This window comes from Manis pentadactyla, chromosome 4, assembly GCF_030020395.1.
Source record: "Manis pentadactyla isolate mManPen7 chromosome 4, mManPen7.hap1, whole genome shotgun sequence".
NCBI classification, from domain to species: domain Eukaryota; kingdom Metazoa; phylum Chordata; class Mammalia; order Pholidota; family Manidae; genus Manis; species Manis pentadactyla.
Genome location: NC_080022.1, coordinates 12,197,175 through 12,218,798, shown reverse-complemented (window position 1 = coordinate 12,218,798; position 21,624 = coordinate 12,197,175). Strand labels below are relative to the sequence as shown.

The 21,624-nt window shown below is 45.7% G+C and overlaps 1 protein-coding gene across 1 annotated transcript in view; it reads right to left on the bottom strand.

Moving 5' to 3' along the window:
- Positions 1 to 21,391, bottom strand: part of PADI4 (peptidyl arginine deiminase 4) — a 30,284-nt gene extending 8,893 nt beyond the window's left edge. The window contains exons 1-9 of the mRNA XM_036914411.2: positions 21,219 to 21,391; positions 9,389 to 9,569; positions 8,231 to 8,297; positions 6,763 to 6,830; positions 5,071 to 5,188; positions 3,548 to 3,673; positions 1,981 to 2,159; positions 1,711 to 1,814; positions 719 to 830 (exon numbers count right to left, since the gene is read on the bottom strand). Coding sequence (XP_036770306.2) covers positions 719 to 830; positions 1,711 to 1,814; positions 1,981 to 2,159; positions 3,548 to 3,673; positions 5,071 to 5,188; positions 6,763 to 6,830; positions 8,231 to 8,297; positions 9,389 to 9,569; positions 21,219 to 21,310 — 1,047 coding nt within the window. The 5' untranslated portion in view covers positions 21,311 to 21,391. The remainder of the gene's footprint in view (positions 1 to 718; positions 831 to 1,710; positions 1,815 to 1,980; positions 2,160 to 3,547; positions 3,674 to 5,070; positions 5,189 to 6,762; positions 6,831 to 8,230; positions 8,298 to 9,388; positions 9,570 to 21,218) is intronic.
- Between the last annotated feature and the right edge of the window lie 233 nt (positions 21,392 to 21,624).

Genomic DNA, 21,624 nt, shown 5'->3' with positions numbered 1-21,624 from the left:
AGGCATGATCTGGACATGGGACGGAGGATGGGCCGGGCAGCCAGAGGGAAGGAAGAGCACGGGCAAAGATACGGAGCTGGGGGCAGGCGGCCAGCGTGGGACGGCAGAGTCCCAGGGCAGAGCAAGGGGGTAGCCAGGAGGTTCAGTTCAGCCCACCAACAGCCCTGTGCCGCCCTCTGGGGTGCTTAGCTATGAGATGCAGGCCCTGGCATGATGGGGGAGACTGGCACAGAAGCACAGTGGTGATGCCGTGTGGTCGGTGTGGTGGCAGGCTGGCACTGGGTGAGGGGGGCAGCCAGGTAGGGAGGGCCCTGGGGACAGGCTGAGAAGGAGGAGATGGGAACCATGGAAAGTGCCGGACTGGTGGGTGGACCCGGTCGGGTGGGTGGGCCCGGGTGGGTGGGCCCAGCAAGGCTGGCCTGGAGGGACCTGAGCTGGCAGCATTTCTGGACGTTGTCTGAAAGTTTTCAAGCAGGAAGGCGGCTTTCATCCTGGTGACCATGGCAGGCATGCAGTGGCCCACGGTACATGCTAATTGAATCACTTGCCTGAGACCCCACATATGAGGACCTACAGAGGCAACTGACGCCCTGCCCACCCCAGGGTAGCCAGCAAGGGGCCTGGCCAAGCCTCAGAGCCCCAGTCCCCAGGCGTCCCTTGGCCCTCGGGGGCTTTCATCCTGCATGTCCCGGGCCGCCTGCCCCGCGGGGCCACGTACCTGCATCCACCGGTCCTCCATGTTCTGCTCCTTGGAGCAGATGGTCAGCTTGCACCTGGCTTTCTTGGCCAGAGCAGTCACTGACTTCAGGAAGTCCTCATTTTCAAATGTCCTAGAAAGAAGAGAAAAAAAGCTCCTTAGTGCTTGGGATTCAGTGGCCATGGCATTGGCAGGGCTCTGAGTGGGGCACACTGGGCCCCCAAAGGACCCCTAGGGGTGCGGCAGGGGCTCAGGCCTGGCCAGAGGGGGAGGTGCACAGTGGGTGCTCAGGAGACGCTTGTGGCCTGGACAGAGACGCCTGCCTCGTCCTGTCTTCCTGCTTTTAATAGCATTGTCTCACTGAACCCTAGGAACAGTCCATGAGGGGAAGCAGCCCTTCCACCGAGGAGGACAGAATTAGGGGTCACTGCTCAAGGTCATGCCCCCTGGGGGCAGCACTGGGATTCAAACCCAGGCTTGCTGGCTTCCAGCCTGTGTCCTGGCCACCAGGTTACACTCTCACCCCTTCTGCCCTAGAGCAGCTGAAAGAGGAGGAGGGTCCTCCGGAGACCCCAGTGGACTTGACAGGTGCCCTTGAGAGCAGGATGGATGCAGATGGCCGCATCCCCAGGGACAAGACCTGGCAGTTCAGAGGCCGGCCAGGGTTTTGAATGAGCCCCCGGGGCTTCTGGTGTGGCAGGTCCACAGGCCACATGCGGAGAAGCCCTAGAAGCCTGGTCCAGGGACTGAGGGTTCTCATCTTCCGGGTGTAGCAAACTGTGGGTGACCAGGCGCTAAAGCAGGGCTCAGCCAGCATCAGGGCAGGCTAGGGACAACGGCGAGGACAGTAACCATCTCCCTGCCTTTTCATGCCTCCAAGCAAGCAGCAAGTCCTCAGCAAGAGGCGGCAGGGATCCACCGCACTCACAGAGCAGGCGCGGTGGGCCGGCAGCGAGGACCCGGGGCTCCTGGTGTATCCGTGCCCCTCCGCCTAGCATGCCAGCACCCCTCACCTGCACACATACACCTCCCTCGGGGGCTGAGTGTTGGGGGTCATGATCCAGGGGGCCACGCGGAACACCACGCTGTCTTGGAAAACCAGGATGTTGGGGAGTTCCTGCAGGGAGTGGGCATGGGAGGGGCTGTCACCGCAGCCAGGGTCCAACACCTACTGCTTCCCAGCGGCTGTTTGGAGTCCCCTCCCCAGCTGGGCCGTGCACACCCCCCATCTAGCTGGGCCACCATCTAGAAGCCCAGGTCCCCCCCGGGCCATCTTGGCCTACCGGGTTGGACATGTCCAGCAGGGAGATGGTGAGGGAAATGAGCCCTGGGAAGTTGGCGTCTGGGAAAGCGAGGCCCTCCACGTAGAAGTCTGTGCTCTGCTGGCCGCCAGGGAGCTCCAGCAGGTGCGAGGGCTGCTGTGGCCCCAGGACCTCCCTGTACTTGGAGGGCTGTTTGCCACCTAGGAGACAGAAGGGAGGCTCAGGTCTGCGTCCCTACCTCTGAAGACCCGGTCTTCTCCCCAGGGCTGATGTCTTCCCAGGGCCACCGCATGTCACCTCACAGTTAGTTCTGGCTGGAGCCTCCCCTTAGGAGAAAGGGACTAAAGCCTCAGTGGGAACAGGGTCCCCCTGTCTGGGGGGGGACCATCATTCCATTCCTGGGGGTCCTGGGTCATTCCCGACTTTATGAAGTCCAATATACATGACAGTTCACTCACTCATTCATTCATTCATTCATTCATTGATGCGTTCCCAAGCACCTGCTGTCAGCTGACACCTGAAGAGACCAGGGAGATAGTCCCTGTCCTGGTCCCCAGGGATGCCCAGTCTCTTGGGTGAGTGTGGAGGAGCAAAGACAATCAAAATCACAAACAGGATTAAATGCTGTGATGGAGGGAACTCTGGAGGGCCAGAGAGGGCTTCCTGGAGGAGGTGATGCCTACAGGGAGGCAAGGAACTAGTTTGTTGCCGAATCAATGTCAGTCTAATCACTTAGATCTGGAATCGAAGTAAGTCAGATCAAAACTCTTGGATGGCTTTCCCCAAATCCCTCAGACTAGGAGGCAAAGTCATTCCATGCCCACCGGATTCGATCCCTTCCTTCTCTACCCTCACCTACCACCTAACCCTTACATACTGTACTCCAGTCACGCTGGCCTCCCGGCATTCCTCAAGCCCCCAGGTACAACCCCACCTTAGGGCCTTTGCACCTGTGGTTGCTTCTGCCTGGAATGCCCTTCCCCTGGTGTCTGCATGGCTGTTCCTACACCTCCTTCTTAATGCCACCCGGCATACTTGGCATTTTACTTATTTTGTACATTGTCTCTCTCAACCACTGAGATGAAAGTGATGTGAGGGTGGGGACTTTTCATGTTCTTAGCTCTATGTCCTGTGCCTAGAACCCAACCCGACGCTCAGTAGCAGGTGCTCCTGAGCTCCTGAGAGGTTACTGATGTCTTTGCTTAGCAGGGTCTTGGAAAACCAATTCTACATGACTCATATAGTCCACTTAGATTAAAAAATATCTCTTTAAACAAGAGTCCTCTGTGTGTGTGTGTGACAGAGACACATACAGAACAATTCTAACAGTCCCTGGGAAGGAGGCTGTTTCCTTCCCAGTGCCCACCAGCACCACATCATCTTGTCGGATTGCATTTTGCCTATGTGCCTTTTCTAGAAGGTTACAGGTAGCGATGTTGCCCATCTTGCTCACTGTTGTATCCTTTGTTCTCAGAACCCAGAACATAGTAGGTGATCAGGAGTTATTTTCCAAAGGGGGCGTGAAGGGGCTGACCCCATTAGCTGGGGCAGAAAGGGAACATTCAGATGTCAGCCAAGGGTGACTCACGAATGTCTTGAAACACCCTGACTTTGTCCATCTCAGATTTGGCCACGTGGAGCACCAGCTGGTGCTTGAGGAAGAAGTCCGCGGGGGTCTTCGTGCTCAGGGTCACCAGGGACATGTCCTGCAGGTCTGGAATAAGAAGGAGGTGGCCTGAGACACCGGCCCCGAGCCCTCCCTTCCTCCACGTCTGCCCTCCCCTCAGGCCACTCTTTACCATGCTGCCTGGTGTGATTTTCTTCATGCTCTTTCCAGTATTTAAATGATGCTTTTCATTTCAGAATTAGAGCTGATCAAGTTTTTGGTCTTTTCCCACTAGGATGAGCTTAAGAAGCACGTAGAGCAACAACTAGCACACAGCAAGTGCTTGATAACTGTTTGTGGGATGGCTGAGCAGAAGGGTTTCTCCCCAGGCCTGAGTGGGGAAGTGAAGCAGCCCAGGGCAGTGGCCTGCAGAGGCATGGGAGAGCGCAGCTGGGCAATGGCCTCGGGGTTAAGGGCAGGGTCAGCAGGGTTTGAACCCTGGATCTGCATGAGCTTGGAGGAACTATTTCAGGTTTTGGTGCCTCTGTTTCCTCATCAATAAACAGGGCTAAGGCTAGTGCCCACGCACAGGGAGGAGTGAGGTCATGTGTATAAAGTGCTTATTACAGTGCCCAGCATCCTGGGAGTACCCACAAAGGGCACCGGCTATTTTGATTAATGTTGTGTGCAAGTGCTGTGTGGCACCTGCCCTCTGGCATCAGGCCAGGCCTATTGCCTGCAGCTTCAAAATGCATCCATTACTGCGCTAACTAGCAATGCCCAGGAAGGCCAAGCAGCTGCTCTGGCCAGCGACCTCAGCCCCTTAGCGCCCTCCTCCAGTGCAGGTGGGCAATGTGTCTTCTACCCCCCGCCACACTGCAGAGGTATGCCAGCAGAGACCTTGCACCCACCACCACCCTCGTGCCCCTAAACCTGCCCTGGTGTTGAGATGTCCAGGCTTAAATCCTGAGCCTGCGACTTACTAGCGGTGTGACCTTGAGCAAATTGCTTAACCCCCCCATGCTTCGGTTTTCCCCTCTGTAAAGTGAGGGTGAGCCTAGTACGTACTTCTGAGCCTGGTGTTGAAGGAGCATGTGAATTAGTAGTCCTGGAGTGGTCAGTGCAGTGCCCAGCATACAGCCGGGCCTCAGGCTGCTCTGATATGAATCTGGGGCAGTAGTCAGGCTTTTGTTTTGAATTATTCAACCCAGGTTTGACCCAAGAGCGAAGTACAGGTTGGGCAATGGGCCAGGGCATGGAAGCTGGGGCCTGGAGGAGGCATTGGGAGACCCAGCATTGGTCCCAGCTCTTCTCTGGCTGCTGTGTGATCTGGGGTGGTTGCTCGCCCTCTCAGGGCCCTTGACCCTTCCTTCACCTGTGCAGCAGGCATGCTAACAAGAACACGCTTCCAACAACCCTGGTTTCTGAGGGCTGTTACAAAGCTCAGGATGAAGGCCTTATAAAACGACAAAGCTCTGTGCCCATCAGCTCTGGGGGCTCTTTACCTTCGCTGTTAGACACCTTGTCATCCTTGCAGTCCATGGTGGGAGACTTGGGGTTGTCCTTGTCACAGTTCACCAGTAGGATAGCGCCTTGCCCACGGGCCCCCCAGGTCCAGGTCTTCTGTGGACACCCAGCACAGATGGGACACACTGAGGACCCCGTGGTTTACACATCTTGCCCAGTTTACACACCTTGCTCCCACATCAGGTAGCTCCTTGCTCCCAAGGGGAGATTTCTGCCTGCCCCCATGTCATAAGCAAATTCACCAAAAATGCAATTCATCCTCTTAAAAAAAGGAGCCCAAGACAGAAAAACTGATTTTTAACAGCTTTTGAAAACTGTTGGATTGGCAAACCAAACTGAGCTAAATATTGTGTCAAGATTCTAATCTTAATAGTTACCCTTAATTCCTCCTTCACCAAAGCATTGCTGCTATTCTTGGCAGCCAGCTACTGTCTGTGTGGAGATTAAAGCAAATTAAGCAGCCCCTCCCGGCGGGGTCTACTAGTGATGACGTCTTCTATTTTCAGGGGAGCATTTGCCCCCAGGGACTGTCTTGGGTGGGACATAAGGATGGATTCCACTCCCAGACTTGTAATTCTTCCCTCTACTTTTGACTGACCCTGCAAAGGGATCGTCATCCTTTGACAGGTTATGTCCTTCTAAAGTGCTCGCCAGCATAAAATTGTGCAGAAGCACATGGATGGAGCTAGAGGGTATTATGCTCAGTGAAATAAGCCAGGCGGAGAAAGACAAGTACCAAATGATTTCACTCATCTGTGGAGTGTAAGAACAAAGAAAAAACTGAAGGAACAAAACAGCAGCAGACTCACAGAACCCAAGAATGGACTAACAGTTACCAAAGGGAAAGGGACTGGGGAGAATGAGTAGGAAAGGAAGAAGAAGGGGGAGAAAGGGGCATTATTATTAGCACACATAATGTGGGGGGGGGGCACGGGGAAGGCTGTACAACACAGAGAAGACAAGTAGTGATTCTATAGCATCTTACTACACTGATGGACAGTGACTATAATGGGGTATGTGGGGGGGACTTGGTGATGGGGGCAATCTAGTAACCATAATGTTGTTCATGTACGTGTATATTAATGATACCAAAAACATATATATTGTGCAGAAGCTTTGGGGTTACAGGGACACCCAGAGCTTTATTCATGCACCCCTGTTAAGACTAGTCATCACCTGCACACCCCACCACCCCATCTTTCTGCAACATACATTCCCTGCCCCCACCTGGCTCCTTTCCTCTCCCACCCCCTGCCATGTAGTCCTCTGTCTGTTATTCACTCCATCTAGGCAGTACCATGGGAATGTCTCCCACCGGCTGTGAAAGGCTGGGGTAGGGAATTTTTGAGGCAGAAATTGAGACCTGCCAGCAAATTTTCTCTCTGTGGTGCATTAACTGGGTGGCCCTGTAGTTTTCAGTTTGTAGCACAACACAGACTCTGAACTCACAACTAGTGAAAGCTTAGTTTTGTAAGAGTTGGAAAATATATAAACCAAAATGGTAATGGTGGTTTTAATTTTTTTTCTTGTTCTTCATAACTTGTGTCTCTTTTTCAGTTAACAGGGGATATGCGAGACAGACCGCTATTCATCCCAAAACCACCAGGGGGCGCGAGAGGCGAAACCCAGCAGAGTTGAGAGCGTTTAGGGCGGCTGAAGTTGAGCGGTACCTGGTCCTTCCTGGCTTTGGCCGGCTTCACTTTGCCAGTGCGGGTGATGTCCGCGCTCAAGGAGATTTCTGAAATTACACCGGTAAGAAGAGGGATTGGTGAGGGTACAGGGCGGGGGCACTCAGGCCCCAGTGGACGATGCTTTCCCCAGGAGCCTGTTCTCCCGCCCCTGGAGCTGAGACACAGGTTCAAAGACATGCACAGATGCGGGGCTTCTGACCACGCTCATTCTCCCCTGGGGCGCAGGCACAGCTATGATGCCGACCAGACCCTGCATGTCTGGCCATCCCTCAGGGTTTCCAGAAAGAATTCCCAACCACCCCGATGGGGTGTTTGGCCTGAAGCCCCTGCCGGCCCAGCTCTCCAAGCCTCTGGCCCCGTCCTCTGGCCCCAGGGATCTTCAGGTGGGGTCACAGTGATGACTCCAACCCCACTGGCTTCTCATTATGTGTACTGTGACTGCACTGGGGACAAATCATGGCCCCAGATGCCCCCTGACTCTGTCCAGATGGCGTGACTGCGACAGCACACCTTCCCCCTTACTGGAACACAAGACCACACCGTGGTTCCCAGACGGAGACCCCTGTGCCGCAGTGTGATGTGCTGACCCTGTGAGCCTGAATGTGGGGTTGACCTGGGTGACCTCTTAAACGAATCCAGAGCCACCCATTCATGTTGGGCCAGAGCAGCATAGTGCTTCCTGGCCTGGCTTCCTGGCTCCTTCACTAACCAGCTCTGTAGCCACAGGCCAATCTATTTACTTCTTTTGCCTCAGTTGCTTCAGGTGTAATAACAGCACCAATCTCATTGAATCGTTGTTTAAGTTTAAATGTGAAGTTTTAGCACAATGCCTGGCATTGAGTTAGTACCATATTAATATTATTTAAATGTGTATTAATGAATAAGAGTCATTCGTGAAATGACACTTCAAGATTTCACATACTGTTCATACAGTGAATGCACATTTAGATACTAATAAAATGATATTGCTCAAGATTAGACTGAGTCAAAAATGTACTTTAAAGAAAAATATTAAATAAATATGAGTCTAGGTAGATTGTTGATATGGCAAAAATGGTGAAGACGGGATGGTGAAAATGGCAAAATAATGGAACTGGAACTGGGGAATACTGGTCTATATTATTGTATATGACAGTGTCATCATCTATTTTTTCTTATAATTATTTGAAGTGTCAAACATGTATAGAGATTCATATGTCAAAAATTCTTGTACCACTTCCTAAGTTGAGGAAATATTAAGATGTAATTGAAGCTCTCTCCCCGGTTGTATTCTCTGTGGTTCACTGCTGGGGAAGGAATATTTACGAGCTACCAGATATATAACTAGCTAGAAGCTGTTAGTCCTTCAGTCTCAAGTGAGCTCCAAGGTGTAGTTTCTTCTGGAGAGACGCCTTGTAAGGATGTGTGTGGCAGGGGAAGTGACTTCCGGACCGTGGTCATCACTTACCCACCCCGGTGATGTAGAGCAGGGCTTGGATTGGGTTAGTCTTCGGTCCACAGTATGAAATCTGAACCTATAGGACAGTAACAAACCCCTAGTGACTTCTCTTAGTCATTCGACAAACACTAATGACCTCTGCTATGTGGCAGCTCAGGGCTGGAGGCTGAGAAGACAGAGATGGGTGAGAAGTGGTTCTAGCCTGTTGGGGGCACCCCAGCGGGTGGGACTGGAAGGGTAGCAGGACACTCAAATGACTGTGATGCATAAAAGAGGGTCTTAAGGGGGTACAGTGAGTTGAGTGGTAGTCCTCCAGAAGATATGTCCACATCCTAATCCCTGGATCCTGTGAACATGACTTTACTTGGAAAAAAGAGATCTTTGCAGATGTAATTAAGTTAGAGATCTTGAGATGAGATCATCCTGATTATCTGGGTGGGTGTTAAAACTGATGACAAGTGCCCTTGTAAGAGTGAGTCAGAGGGACATTTGACAGACTGAGGAGAGGGCAGGGTGACCCCAGAAGCAGAGATCAAAATGATGCAGCCACACGTCCAGGAATGCTGGTGGCCATTAGAAGCTGCAGGAGGAAAAGAACTGATTCTTCCCCAGAGCCTCCAGAGGGAGTGTGGCCCTACAGACACCTTGATTTGGGACTTCCGTCCTCCAGAACTGTAAGAGAATACGTTTCTGTCCAGTGAGTCCAGTCGTTTGCGGTGATCGTTACAGCAGCCACATGATGCTAAACACAAGGCCTGGCCAGGTTTCCTGGGGCCGCCTGGCTGTGAGCGCCCAGCACTCACCACCATTCGCAATTGTTGAATTGTGTATTACAGGTTGTAAGCCCCGTGAGAGCTGTAATCTTACCGGTCTTGTTCATTTCTGTATCTCCAGTGCCTGGCTATGCCTGGCATGTAGCAGGTGATTATCAAACATTTGCTGAATGAACGAATTTAGTCAAAACCCTGGCCTCCGTAACCCCCTCACATCCCTGTATTGTCTGTGAGGACCATGTGGCTGGAACAAGCCTCATGAGCTTTTCGAGAGAGAGAGAGAAGCCCCGCCAGGGCTGGGGCCGGGGGTCAGTGCTGGACGGACTCTGAGCAGCTAACCCGCTGTGACCTGCTTATCTCCTCCCACACATCCCGCCCACAGCTCCACTCTCACCTTGAGGTCACCCGTGGTAGTGCTAGCAGCCGTCAGCCTCAGGCTCACCTCCAGCCCAGGGTCCAGGGACCACTTGGAGGGACCTGCGGGTTTCTTCTTGGCTGGAGGGCTGTGGGCAACATCCACAACCACTTCTGGGGGAGCATGGATGCTGAAGGATGTGCAGCCCTCAGGGGCAGAGCTGTGGGGGAGAGAGATGGGGGGGACAGAGGGACACCCTGAGGCAGGGCCAGCCCACCACTGCTCTCCCCAGCATCCTTCCTTTTCCCAACAAGTGTCAACACCAGATGGCAGCCAGTCTGATGCTGATCGTGGGAGTGAGTACTGTGAGGCTGTCAGGAAATAGTGAGAAACAGAAAGAAAATCCTCTGACCCGGAGGGCTTACACCTGAGCTAGGAAAATTGCAGAGATGTGCACACCAAAGACACACACACTAGATGTATGCACAGCGCAGAGTGCATTCCCAGAAATTTACAGCACCCAAACGTACACACGTAGGATTGTGCATCTGCCAAGAATCACACAGATCCCGCTTCTGGAATCATGGCAGACCAGTACTCTGAAGGTCCTTCCCCTTCCAAAGCAACTGGATCATGGTTATAATACACTTTTTAAAGCACCGATGAGATTACGTGAGGGTAATTTCCAAGGGCTCTTTTCTCTGTGCACCCCCCCCCCACATACCGGTGGTGAAGCAGAAGAATGCACAGGTATCCAGAGAGAAAAGTCAAATCCCCAATAAAGGAGCAATAATGAGATTGAAAGCAGACGTTTCAACAGCAGTAATGAAAGGCAGAAGAAATTTGGGTCATATCTTCGAACTATTTTGGAAAAACAATTATGAACTTTGTGTACTGGACAAAATAATATTTTAATAAAGACATCTTCAGATGAAGAAAAACTGCTATTTTAAAACCAACACATGTTCACCAAAGCAAGTTCTAAAGACATACTTTAAAAAGAAGATATCTGTTGCCACAGCGTGGTCTGAGATGTAAGAAAGAAGAGTGGGCAAATAAAATGGGAACAGTTTTGGTAAATCTAAACAAATATTGTCTGTATAAAAAAGGCTATAAAATATTAAAATCATGGGATTTTAAAAAAGGTAATAATGTAAATCGGGAGGGGTAACGAGCGTTGAAGCATTCTGAGGTTTTTGATTGATGAGGGAATTTAGTGTTTAGCTCTAGACGTTACAGAGTTAAAATTCTATGATTATAATTTAAAGGTATTTAACAAAAATTTTAAATTTAAATTTAATGAAAGTTAAAGGTATTCATTTCAAGAATAAAAATGGAGAAAATGCAATAATAAAAAAAGAACAGGAAGTTTCCACTTAGGCAAGGAAAGAACTAAAGACAATGTAGAAAAAAATGGACAAATAAAAATTTAAAAATGAACTGGTAAAAACAAATCCAAATATATAAATAATCAAAATACATCTAAATGAATTAATGTTACTAGTTAAAAGAGTTTAGGTTTAAATAAAGAAACTAAATCCAGCTATATGATATTTATAAGAGACACACCTAAAATATAGGGATACAGAAAAGGTGAAATTTTTAAAATAGGAAAAAAGATGTGTTACATCAACACTAACCAAAAGAATGTTGGGGTGGGCATATTAATATCAGACAAAATTAATTTTTAGACAAAAAACACACTTTTAGCATTAGAGAGGACTACAACCTACTAATATAAGGTTCAACTCACCTAAAAGATATTCTAAACTTGTACGCACCTAATAACATAACCCCAATATGTGTAAAGCAAAATTGAAAGAAATATGGGAAGAAATACAAATCCACCATCATAAGTGAAGAGTTCAACTCTTCTTTCTCAATTAACAGTGGATTAAGCAGACAAAAAAATTAGTAAGACAATTAACACTGGTTTGGTGGACATATATATAATTCTGTACCCCACAAGTAGTAAATATACATTTCCCAAGCAAAGTGCACATGGATCACTAAAAAAATTGACCATGTAAACTGGCCATAAGGCAAGTTGCAAAAATGTTCAAGGATACATAACATACAGTATAAGTGGCATATTCTTTGATCACAATATAACTAAGTGAGAAATCACTAGCATAAAGTCTATTTTAAAATACATTTGAAAATTTAAAAGCTAGGAGTCCAAATAACTTACAAGTCAAAGGATAACTAATGGAAATTTAAAAATAATACTTAGAACTGAGCAATAGTTAAAATACTACATTTCAAAACTTTGGGGGCACTAAAGGTGTTACTTTATGCCTTAAATGTCCATATATTTAAAAAGAAGAGAAGAGCTGAAAATTAAGTACAGGGAAAAAAAAAAAGAAAAGAAAATAGAATGTAATCTCCCCAGATAGAAAAAACAAAGATGGAAAGAAATCTTTGAAATATAAAACAAGTAAATCAATGAAGCCAAAACAGAAAAGAAACTGATGACCCTCTGGGAAGACTGATCAAGGAAATAAAAAATAGAAAGTGAAAATATCACTACACAAAAATCAGATTTTTCATAGCTAGTTGATAAAAGGTAAACAAGAACCCCACTGCAAACATATTTAATGGTGAAAATTTGAAAACCTTCCCTCTAAGATCAGGAACCTGGCAGGCATGCCCACTCTTACACATCTTTTCAACGTTGTACAGGAGGTTATAGCCCCTGCATAAGAGAATAAAAAGTAAAGGCAAATTTAAAATAAAAGTAAAAGATAGTTTTCTTACTGAAAAGAAAAAAACATGCCATTATTTATGGACAATATGATTATCTGCAAACCCCAAAGGAATTTACAAGCTTAAGAGAAAGAGTAGAAAATTAATAAGGTAGTTAGTAAGCTGAAGAGGCAAAAACAAGTTGCATATCCGAGAACAGACCCATAGATCAATGGAGCAGAATAGAGAGCTCAGATATAAACCTACACATATATGGCCAATTAATATGTGGTAAAGGAGCCATGGATTTACAATGGGGGAATGACAGCCTCTTCAACATCTGGTGTTGGCAAAACTGGACAGCTACATGTAAGAGAACGAAACTGGATTGTTGCCTAACTCCATATACAAAAGTAAACTCGAAATGGATCAAAGACCTGAATGAAACTCATAAAACCATAAAACTCATAGAAGAAAACATAGGCAAAAATCTCTTGAATATAAACATGGGCAACTTTTTCCTCAACACATCTCCTTTGGCAAGGGAAACGAAAGCAAAAATGAACAAATGGGACTATATCAAACTAAAAAGCTTCTGTATAGCAAAGACACCATCAGCAGAACAAAAGGCATCCTACAATATGGAAGAATATATTCATAAATGACATATCTGACATGGGGTTAACATCCAAAATATATAAAGAACTCACACACCTCAACACCCAAAAAGCAAATAATCTGATTAAAAAATGAGCAGAGGATCTGAACAGACATTTCTCCAAAGAATAAATTCAGATGGCCAACAGGCACATGAAAAGATGTTCCACATCACTAATTATCAGGGAAATGCAAATTAAAACCACAATGAGATATCACTTCACACCAGTTAGGATGGCCAACATCCAAAAGACAAGGAACAACAAATGCTGGCAAGGATGCGGAGAAAAGGGAACCCTCCTATACTGCTGGTGGGAATGTAAATTAGTTCAACCATGTGGAAAGCAATATGGGGTTCCTCAAAAAACTAAAAATAGAAATACCATTTGACCCAGGAATTCCATTCCTAGGAATTTACCTTAAGAAAACAAGATCCCTGATTCAAAAAGATGTATGTACTCCTATGTTTATTGTAGCACTATTTACAATAGGCAAGATATGGAAGCAACCTAAGTGTCCATCAGTAGATGAGTGGATAAAGAAGATGTGGTACATACACACAATGGAATATCATTCAGCCATAAAAAGAAAACAAATCCTACCATTTGCAACAACATGGATAGAGCTAGAGGGTATTATGCTCAGTGAAATAAGCCAGGCGGAGAAAGACAAGTACCAAATGATTCCACTCATTTGTGGAGTATAACAAAAAAGCAAAACTGAAGGAACAAAACAGCAGCAGACTCACGGATTCTAAGAAGGGACTAACAGTTATCAAAGGGAAGGGGTTGGAGAGGGTAGATGGGGAGGGAGGGAAAAGGGGATTAAGAGGCATTATAATTAGCACTCACAATATAGGTAGGTTATGGGGAAGGCAGTATAGCACAGAGAAGACAAGTAGTGACTCTATAGCATCTTACTACACTGGTGGACAGTGACTGCAATGGAGTGTGAGGGGGGACTTGATAATATGGGTGAATGTTGTAACCACAATGTTGCTCATATGAAATCTTCATAAGATTGTGTATCAATGATACCTCAATTCAAAAAATCAGTTGCATTTCTATTCACCAGCAATACATAGTCAGAAAACATAATTTTAAAAAAACATATAATTTATGTTAGGATAAAACATTGTAAAATATCTAGGATAAATCTAATGAATGACATGTAAGGGTTTTATGGAGAATGATCAAATCTTATAGAAAGCAATTAGAGAAGATCCAAATTAATAGAAAGAAATACCACAAACATGACTAGGAAGGCTTACTCTCATAAAAGTATGAATTCTCTCCAAATAGATTTATATATTCATTGGAAGTCCAGAGCTTTTCATGAAACTTGGTAAGTTGATACCAAGACTTACATGGAAAACCTAGGGGCTAATACAGTCAAAGTACTCCTTAAGGAAATGAAGCAAAGGGTGAAGGACTTGCTCTGCCAAGACGTGACTTACCATAAAGCCATGCATGGTGGTGTAATGGCTCAGGCAAGGACAAATGGCAGAGGTGACCTAAGGGAGATTCTACTAGATCTATGACAGAAGTGGTCTTGCAGATAACTGGGGAAAGGGGAGATTATGTAATAAATGGTGCTGGGACAATCGCTCATCCATATGGACGATAATTAAATTGGATGAATAATTAAATAAATTTGTCCCACCATATACAGAACAATGTGATCCCTTACACCATATGCAAAAACAAGCTCCAGTTTGATTCAAAACTTAAACATGAAAGACAGCACTTTATTTTTTAAAAGTAGATTTTATTTTTTAGAGAAGCTTTAGATTCACAGCAAAACTGAGAGGAAGGACAGAGATTTCCCATATATCTCCTGCCCCCACTTACACATCACCTTTGCTATCATCAAACACCCTGCACCAGATGGTTCATTCAGTACAATTGATGAGCCTGCATCAATACATTATACTCACCAAAAGTCCATGGTTTACATTGCGTTTCACTGTTGGTGTTGTGCATTCTGTGGGTTTGGACAAGTGTACAATGACATGTATCCACCACTGTAGTGTCATACAAAGCAGTTTCACTGCCCTAAAAATCCTCTGTGCTCAGTAGTTGTCCCTCCCTTCCTGTAAACCCTTGGCAACCATTGATTTTTTTCCTGTTGCCATAGCTTTGTCTTTTCCAGAATGTTGGAAAACCATGCAGTATGCAGCCTGTTAAGATTGGCTTCTTTCTAGTAATACGCATTTATGTTTCCTTTGTGTCTTTTTATGGTGATAGACATTTCTTTTTAGCACTGAATAATAATTCATTGTCTAGATGTACCACAACTTTTTATCCATTCATCTACTGAAGGTCATCTTGGTTGCATCCAAATTTTGGTAATTATGAATAAACATAGTGTAAACTCTCACTGCCAATTTTTGTGTGGCTACAAATTTTCAGCTCCTTTGGGTAAGTACCAAGGAGTGTAATTGCTGATCATATGTTAAGAGAATATTTAGTTTTGTAAGAAAGTGCCTGTCCTCCAAAGTGGCTGTACCATTTTGTATTCCCACCAGCAATGAATAGGGGTTTCCAGTGGTCCACATTCTTGTCAGTATTTGGTGTTCTCAGTGTTCCTTTATTTTGGCCATTCCAATAGGTGTGTAGTGGTTACTCATGATTGTTTTAATTTACATTTTCTTGATGATATATATAATGCAGAGCACCTTTTCATAGGCTTATTTACCAACTGTATATCTTTAGTGAGGTGTCTGTTAAGATCTTTGGCCCAGTTTTCAACTGGGTGTTTGTTTTCTTGTTGAGTTCTAAGAGTTCTTTGTATAGTTTGGATAACAATTCTTTATCGGATGTATTTTTTGCAAATATTTTCTCCCAGTGTGTCTTGTCTTTTCATTCTCTTGACAGTGTCTTTCATTGAGCAGAAAACTTGAATGAAGTCCAGCTTGTCAATTCTTTTTTGTGTGGATCATGCCTTTGGGGCTGTATCTAAAAAGTCATTGCCATACCCAAGATCATCTAGATTTTCTCCTCTGTTATCTTCTGAGAGTTTTACAGATTTTTGTTTGTACACTTAGGTCTGTGATCTGTTCTGAGTTAGTTTTGTGAGGAATGTGAGGTCTGTGTCTAGGTTCCTTTCCTGTATGGGGATGTCTAGCTGTTCCAGCACCATTTGTTACAAAGACTTTATTTTCTCATTGTTTTGCTTTTTCTCTTTTGTCAAAGGTAAATTGACTATATTTATGTGGATCCATTTCTGGGCTGCTTATTCTATTCCATTATTTATTTCTCTATTCCCTTGCCAATATTACACTGTCTTGGTTACTGTAGCTTTATAGTAAGTCTTTAAGTCAGGTAGTCTGAATCCTCCAACTTTGTTCTTCTCCTTCAACATTGTTTGGCTTTTATTCCGGATTTTTTTACATCTCCATATAAACTTTATAATCAGTTTGTCAATATCCCCAAAGTGGGATTGCATTTGAATCTATAAATATAGGTTGGGAAGAACTGACCTCTTGACAATATTGAGTCTTTCTACCCATGAACAAAGAATATCTCTCTACTCATTTACTTCTTTGATTTCTTTCATCAGATTTTTGTAGTTTTCCTCAAATAGATCTTAAACATATTTTGTTATATTTATACCCAAGTATTTAGTTTTGGGGAGTGCAAATGTAAATGGTATTGTGTTTTTAATTTCAAATTCCACTCGTTCGTTGCTGGAATATAGAAAAATGATGGACTTTTGTACATAAGCATTGCAGCCTGTATCCTTGCCATAATTCTTTGTCAGTTCCAGAACTTTTTTGTTAACTCTTTTGGATTTTCTATATAGATGATCATGTCATCTGAGAATGAAGACAGGCTTATTTCTTTCTTCCCAATTAGTATCCCTTTTCTTTTCTATCTTATTGCCTTTGCTAGAATTTTCAGTATGATGGTGAAAACAAGTGACGAGGGGGCATCCTTGCCTCATTCCTGGTCTTAGGGGGAAAGCTTCAAGTTTCTCATCCCTAAGTGTGATGTCGGCGGTAGGGTTGGTTTTTTGTTTTTTTTTTCAAATATTTTGAATGATTTATTGCTATTGAGCTAAAGCTAACATCTAACATTTAGTTTTAGGTCTACAACATAATAATTTGATATATGTATACACTGCAGAATGATCGCCATGATTAGTTTGTTACCATCTACCGACAAAAGAGAGTTAAAAAGTTTTTCTTCTCCTGTGATGGGAGCTTTTAAGGTTTACTCTTAACAACTTTCAAATACACCATGCAGTATTACTGACTGTACCCACCATGCTGTACATTACATCCTGAGACTCATTTATTTCATAACTAAAGTTGGTGCATTTGACTCCCTTCACTATTTGCCCACTACCAACCCTCCTTCCCTTTGGCAACCACCAATCTGTCTTCTGTATCTATGAGTCTGGGTTTTGTTTTGTTTTTAGATTCCACCTGAGGTGAGATCATACAGTATCTGTCTCTCTGTCTGACTCATTTCACTGAGCAAAATGCTCTCAAGATCCATTCATGTTGTTGCAAATAGTAAGATTCCATTATTTTATACAGCTGAGTAGTATTCCATTGTATATATACACATATATATACACACACACCACATCACCACATCTTTATCCATTCATCCACTGATGGACAATTATGTTTTTCCTTGTCTTGACTATTGTAAATAATGCTGCAGTGAACACGGGGGTGCAGATAGCTTTCTGAATTAGCATTTCATTTCCTTTGGATAGTTACCCAGTTGTGGAATTGCTGGCCTATATGGTAGTTCTATGTTTAATTTTTTAAGGAACCTTCATACTGTTTTCCATAGTGGCTGCACCAATGTAGATTCCCCCCAACAGTGTGCAAGGGGTCCCTTTTCTCCACATTTTCACCAACACTTGTTATTTCTTGTCTTTGTGATAATAGTCATTCTGACAGGTATAGGGTGACATCTCACTGTTGTTTTGATTTTCATTTCCCTGACGATGAGTGAAGTGTACATTTTCACATGTCTGTTGGCATCTGTGCCTATTTGGAAAAATGTTTATTCAGATCCTCTGCCCATTTTTAAATAGAATTGTTTTTTGGTCTTGAGTTCTTTATGTATTTTTTATATTCACCCCTTATTGAATATATGATTTGAAAATATTTTCTCCCGTTCAGTAGGATACCTTTTCATTTTGTTGATGGTGTCCTTTGCTGTGCAGAAGCTTTTTAGTTTGATATAGTCCCATTTGTTTAATCTGCTTTTGTTGCTGTGGTTCTTAGTCAGATCCAAAAATCATGGCCAAGATGGGTGACAAAGAGCTTTGCTGCCTATGTTTCCTCCTAGGGTTTTATAGTTTCAGGTCTTACTCACTTTAAGGTCTTTAATCCATTTGGAGTTAATCCATTTATTTGTGTCTCCTTCAAATTTTTTTAATCATAGTCTTGTAGTTTCAGCATACAGGTCTTTTACCTCCTTGGTTTAACTTAATCCTAGGTATTTTATTCTTTTTGATGCAATTGTAAATGGGATTGTTTTCTTGATTTCTCTTTCTGATTGTTCATTGTCAGTATATGGAAATGCAACACAGTTTTGTATATTGATGCTGTCCCCTGCATCTTTACTGAATTAATGTATTAGTGTTCTGACAGGTTTTTTTTGAAATCTTTTTGGTTTTCTGTTGTCTGTGATAGCTGTAGATTTTTATAGATATTCTTTATCCAGTTGAGTAAGTTCTCCTCTATTTTTAGTTTACTGAGAGTTTTTATAACGAATGGGTGTTTGCAACTTTTAAAAGAAGATGTCAGAGCCATCTTTATGCCCTTTCTTAAGCAAGACACAAAACCAATAAACATGAAAGAAATGATGGATAAATTCAACTAGATGAAATAATGTCTGTTTATTGAAAGACAGCAGAGCGTGAAAGGAGCAGTAGCAACTGAGCAGACATCCAGGACATAAAACCAAAAAGGCTTAGCATCCAGAATATTTAAAGAACTTAGGTAATCAACATGAAAACAACAACTCTATAGAAAAAAAATGGGCAAAGATGTGAACAGGCATTCACAGGAGGCGACACACAAATGAGCGGTAAACAGGTGAAGAGGCACTCAGTAAAAAGTGAGGAAATGAGAATATCAATACCACAAGGAGATAAGGTCCTACACCCACTGGATTAGTGGACAATCACATGATAGACTATGTGGTTCAAAGGAAACTAACACACCGCTCATGGGAGTGTGAGGTTAACCACTTTGTGACACAACTTGGTGTTATCTTGTCAAGTCAAACATTAGCTCACCCCCAAGTCAGCAATTCCATGCCTAGGTAGAATCTGTTGTGCAGGTATACCGGGAGACACGTTCAAGAATGTTCAGAGCCGCCCTTTCCAGAGCAATGAATGACCCACAGACAGTGAAGTTCCACAGACAGAAGAAAAGCTAATAAATCTCAGTGGATTCATGCTAAATGGGAGACTTCCCTAGAGAGGCACAACTCCCTTAGAAGGTCACAAAGACATGAGTTTTATGATTGCATTTTCTATGTTTATTTCTGTAATAAAGTTCTTTGTATCAAAATCCATTTGCATTCATTACAGAGAATTAGGAAAGTACAGGAAGAGTATGTGGTGGGCAGACTTCTAAGATGCCCCAGTCATCCCCACCTCTGGGGCTCATGCCCTCGTGTAACCCCTTCCCTGGGAGTGCAGGGTGGTCCCAGTGACCCCCTCCTAGCCAATGGAATGGTGGCAAAGTGATGGGCTGTCCCTTCTGTGATAAGGTCACAGGAGCCTCCCTCTCTGTCCCCGGCCCTGCTCACCTCTCTGAACCAGGCTGCCCCCTTGTGAGCTATGGAGAAGCCCAAGTGGCAAGTGATGGAGAGAGGATCTGCCAGCTGCCAGAAGGGAACTGGGGCCCTTCACCCATCAGCTTACAGGGAGCACCCTGAATCCTGCCATCAACCACATGAGCGAGACTGAAGCAGACCCGGGAGGGCCTTAACGTAACCGTAGCTCCACTGGCCCCTTCATCTGGGCTTTGAGGCTCCGAGGCAGAGGACGCAGCTCAGCCATGCAGGATTCCTGCCCCACAAAAACTGGGATAATGAACGTTGTTGTTTCAAACTGCTATGTTTTGGGGCAAATTGTTTCACAGTTGCAGGTAACTAATACAGGATAAAGAAGTAAGAAAGGAAGAGAGAGAGCAAGGGAAGGAGGAGGAAGAAATGAAGGAAGGAAGGAATTGCTTAAAAGACTATGGAATCATATCACTCAGAGGCATTCACTGACATACTGATATTTTTCTCTCCAGACATGAATTTCTAGAGTAGATTTTGAAGAACCAAAGAGGTATAAAGTAGATGAAAAAACAAAAAAATTTTGCCTCACTTTCCTAGCCTCTGTTGCCCCGATTTCACTCTGTCTGTTGTCCGCCTGGCTTGGGCCCTCACTGGAGCCATGTGTTGGACGTGTGATGTAAGGATCAGCCAGGATGTGAGGCCAGGGGTTGAGTGACAGGGCTCACGGCCTCCCTGAAGGGGGCGCTCACTCCCAGAGGGCCAGGGTGGCCTCAGATGACATGAGGCTCTTTGTCCTTTGCTCCTCAACCTCTCAGTCTCCTGCCACTCCTCCGCGTCCCTGGAGGCCACCCAGACATTCACTGCTGTTCTCCCACCACCCAGTTCAGGTGGTGAGTGACGCTTTCAAGGAAATGCCCCAGACCCTCCTGTGGGCACCATTCTAGGACCACAGATGCCCCGCTTGGAACGGGGGAACCAGGGGCCACTACTCCTATTACTGAGAGCAACAGTGCCACCCAGAGCGCTCCTAGACCATTTTTAACCAGAGCCTGGTACAGGGCTTGGCACGTAATAGGTATTCTGTTGGTTTTGTTGAATCAAGTAATTAGTGGATGAATGAATGAATGAATGAATGAATGAAAAACTACCAGGGATATGCCCAGCACTGTGCTAACTACTTAAACATTTTAATGGTTTTTCACATGTAATCCCTATAACCTCCCTACAAAGTGGGTGTTATCCCCATTTCACAGATGAGGAACCTGAGGTTCAGTTGCCCAAGGCTGCCTGGCTCGCCAACAGCAGGGCCAGGCTTCCTACCATGGCCTCTTCCCTGCCAGATCCTGTCTCATCACATCCATGCTATTACGCACTCAGGCTTGGCTGAGAGGTGTGGGTAACATGAACTAGGTATGGGTCATGAAGCCCAGGGTCTAGCCTTGCTTCTAGGGCATACTTGCTCTGTGACCTTAGGCAAGTCGCCGACCCTCTCTGAACTTCCACTTCCTCAATGGTAAAAGGAGATGGTTCTGTTTGCCCTGTAATATTTCATGTGTGGTGAGGCCCTGGGGAACCCCCACTTGTACACGGCAAAGAACCGCTGCCCTGAGTCTGGTGTGTCCCAGGCCCCTCAGGGCGTATCTCTCCAGCTGCTCCCCTGAAGGCCGAGCCAACTGCCCTGTGTCAGCGGAACCTTCTCATCCAGCGTCGCCGGACCTGCCCCCCACCCCACCTCCTCCGCTCCCAGCATGTGCCCTGCTCACCTGCAGACGTCCAGCTGAGTCTCGGTGCCCAGCACACACACGGCGTAGGTGGGCTGCTCTGGGGCCACATGGATCACAGTCCCCTGGGCCATAGTCCAGCCAGCTTGTCCCTCCAGCTGCAGGAAGCCCCTGGGCTGGTTCCTTCACACCACCCCGCAGAGCCTGTGAGTCAGCACCTGCGGTCTGCGGCCCAGCAGCTCAGCCCCTCCCCACTCAGGCCGCGGGCGTGTCCTCGCAGGCCCTCCTCTGCCCTGCAGCCGCTGCTCGGACCCTGTAGGTGTGTTGATGCCAGAAGCAGAGGCAGGGTGGCTCTGTCAGTTCCCTGGGAAGGGCCAGGGGCTCAGGGAGCCTAGGGGGGGTGCAGGTTTGAGTCCTGACTGCCAAAGCTCCCTCCCTGCCTGGGTCC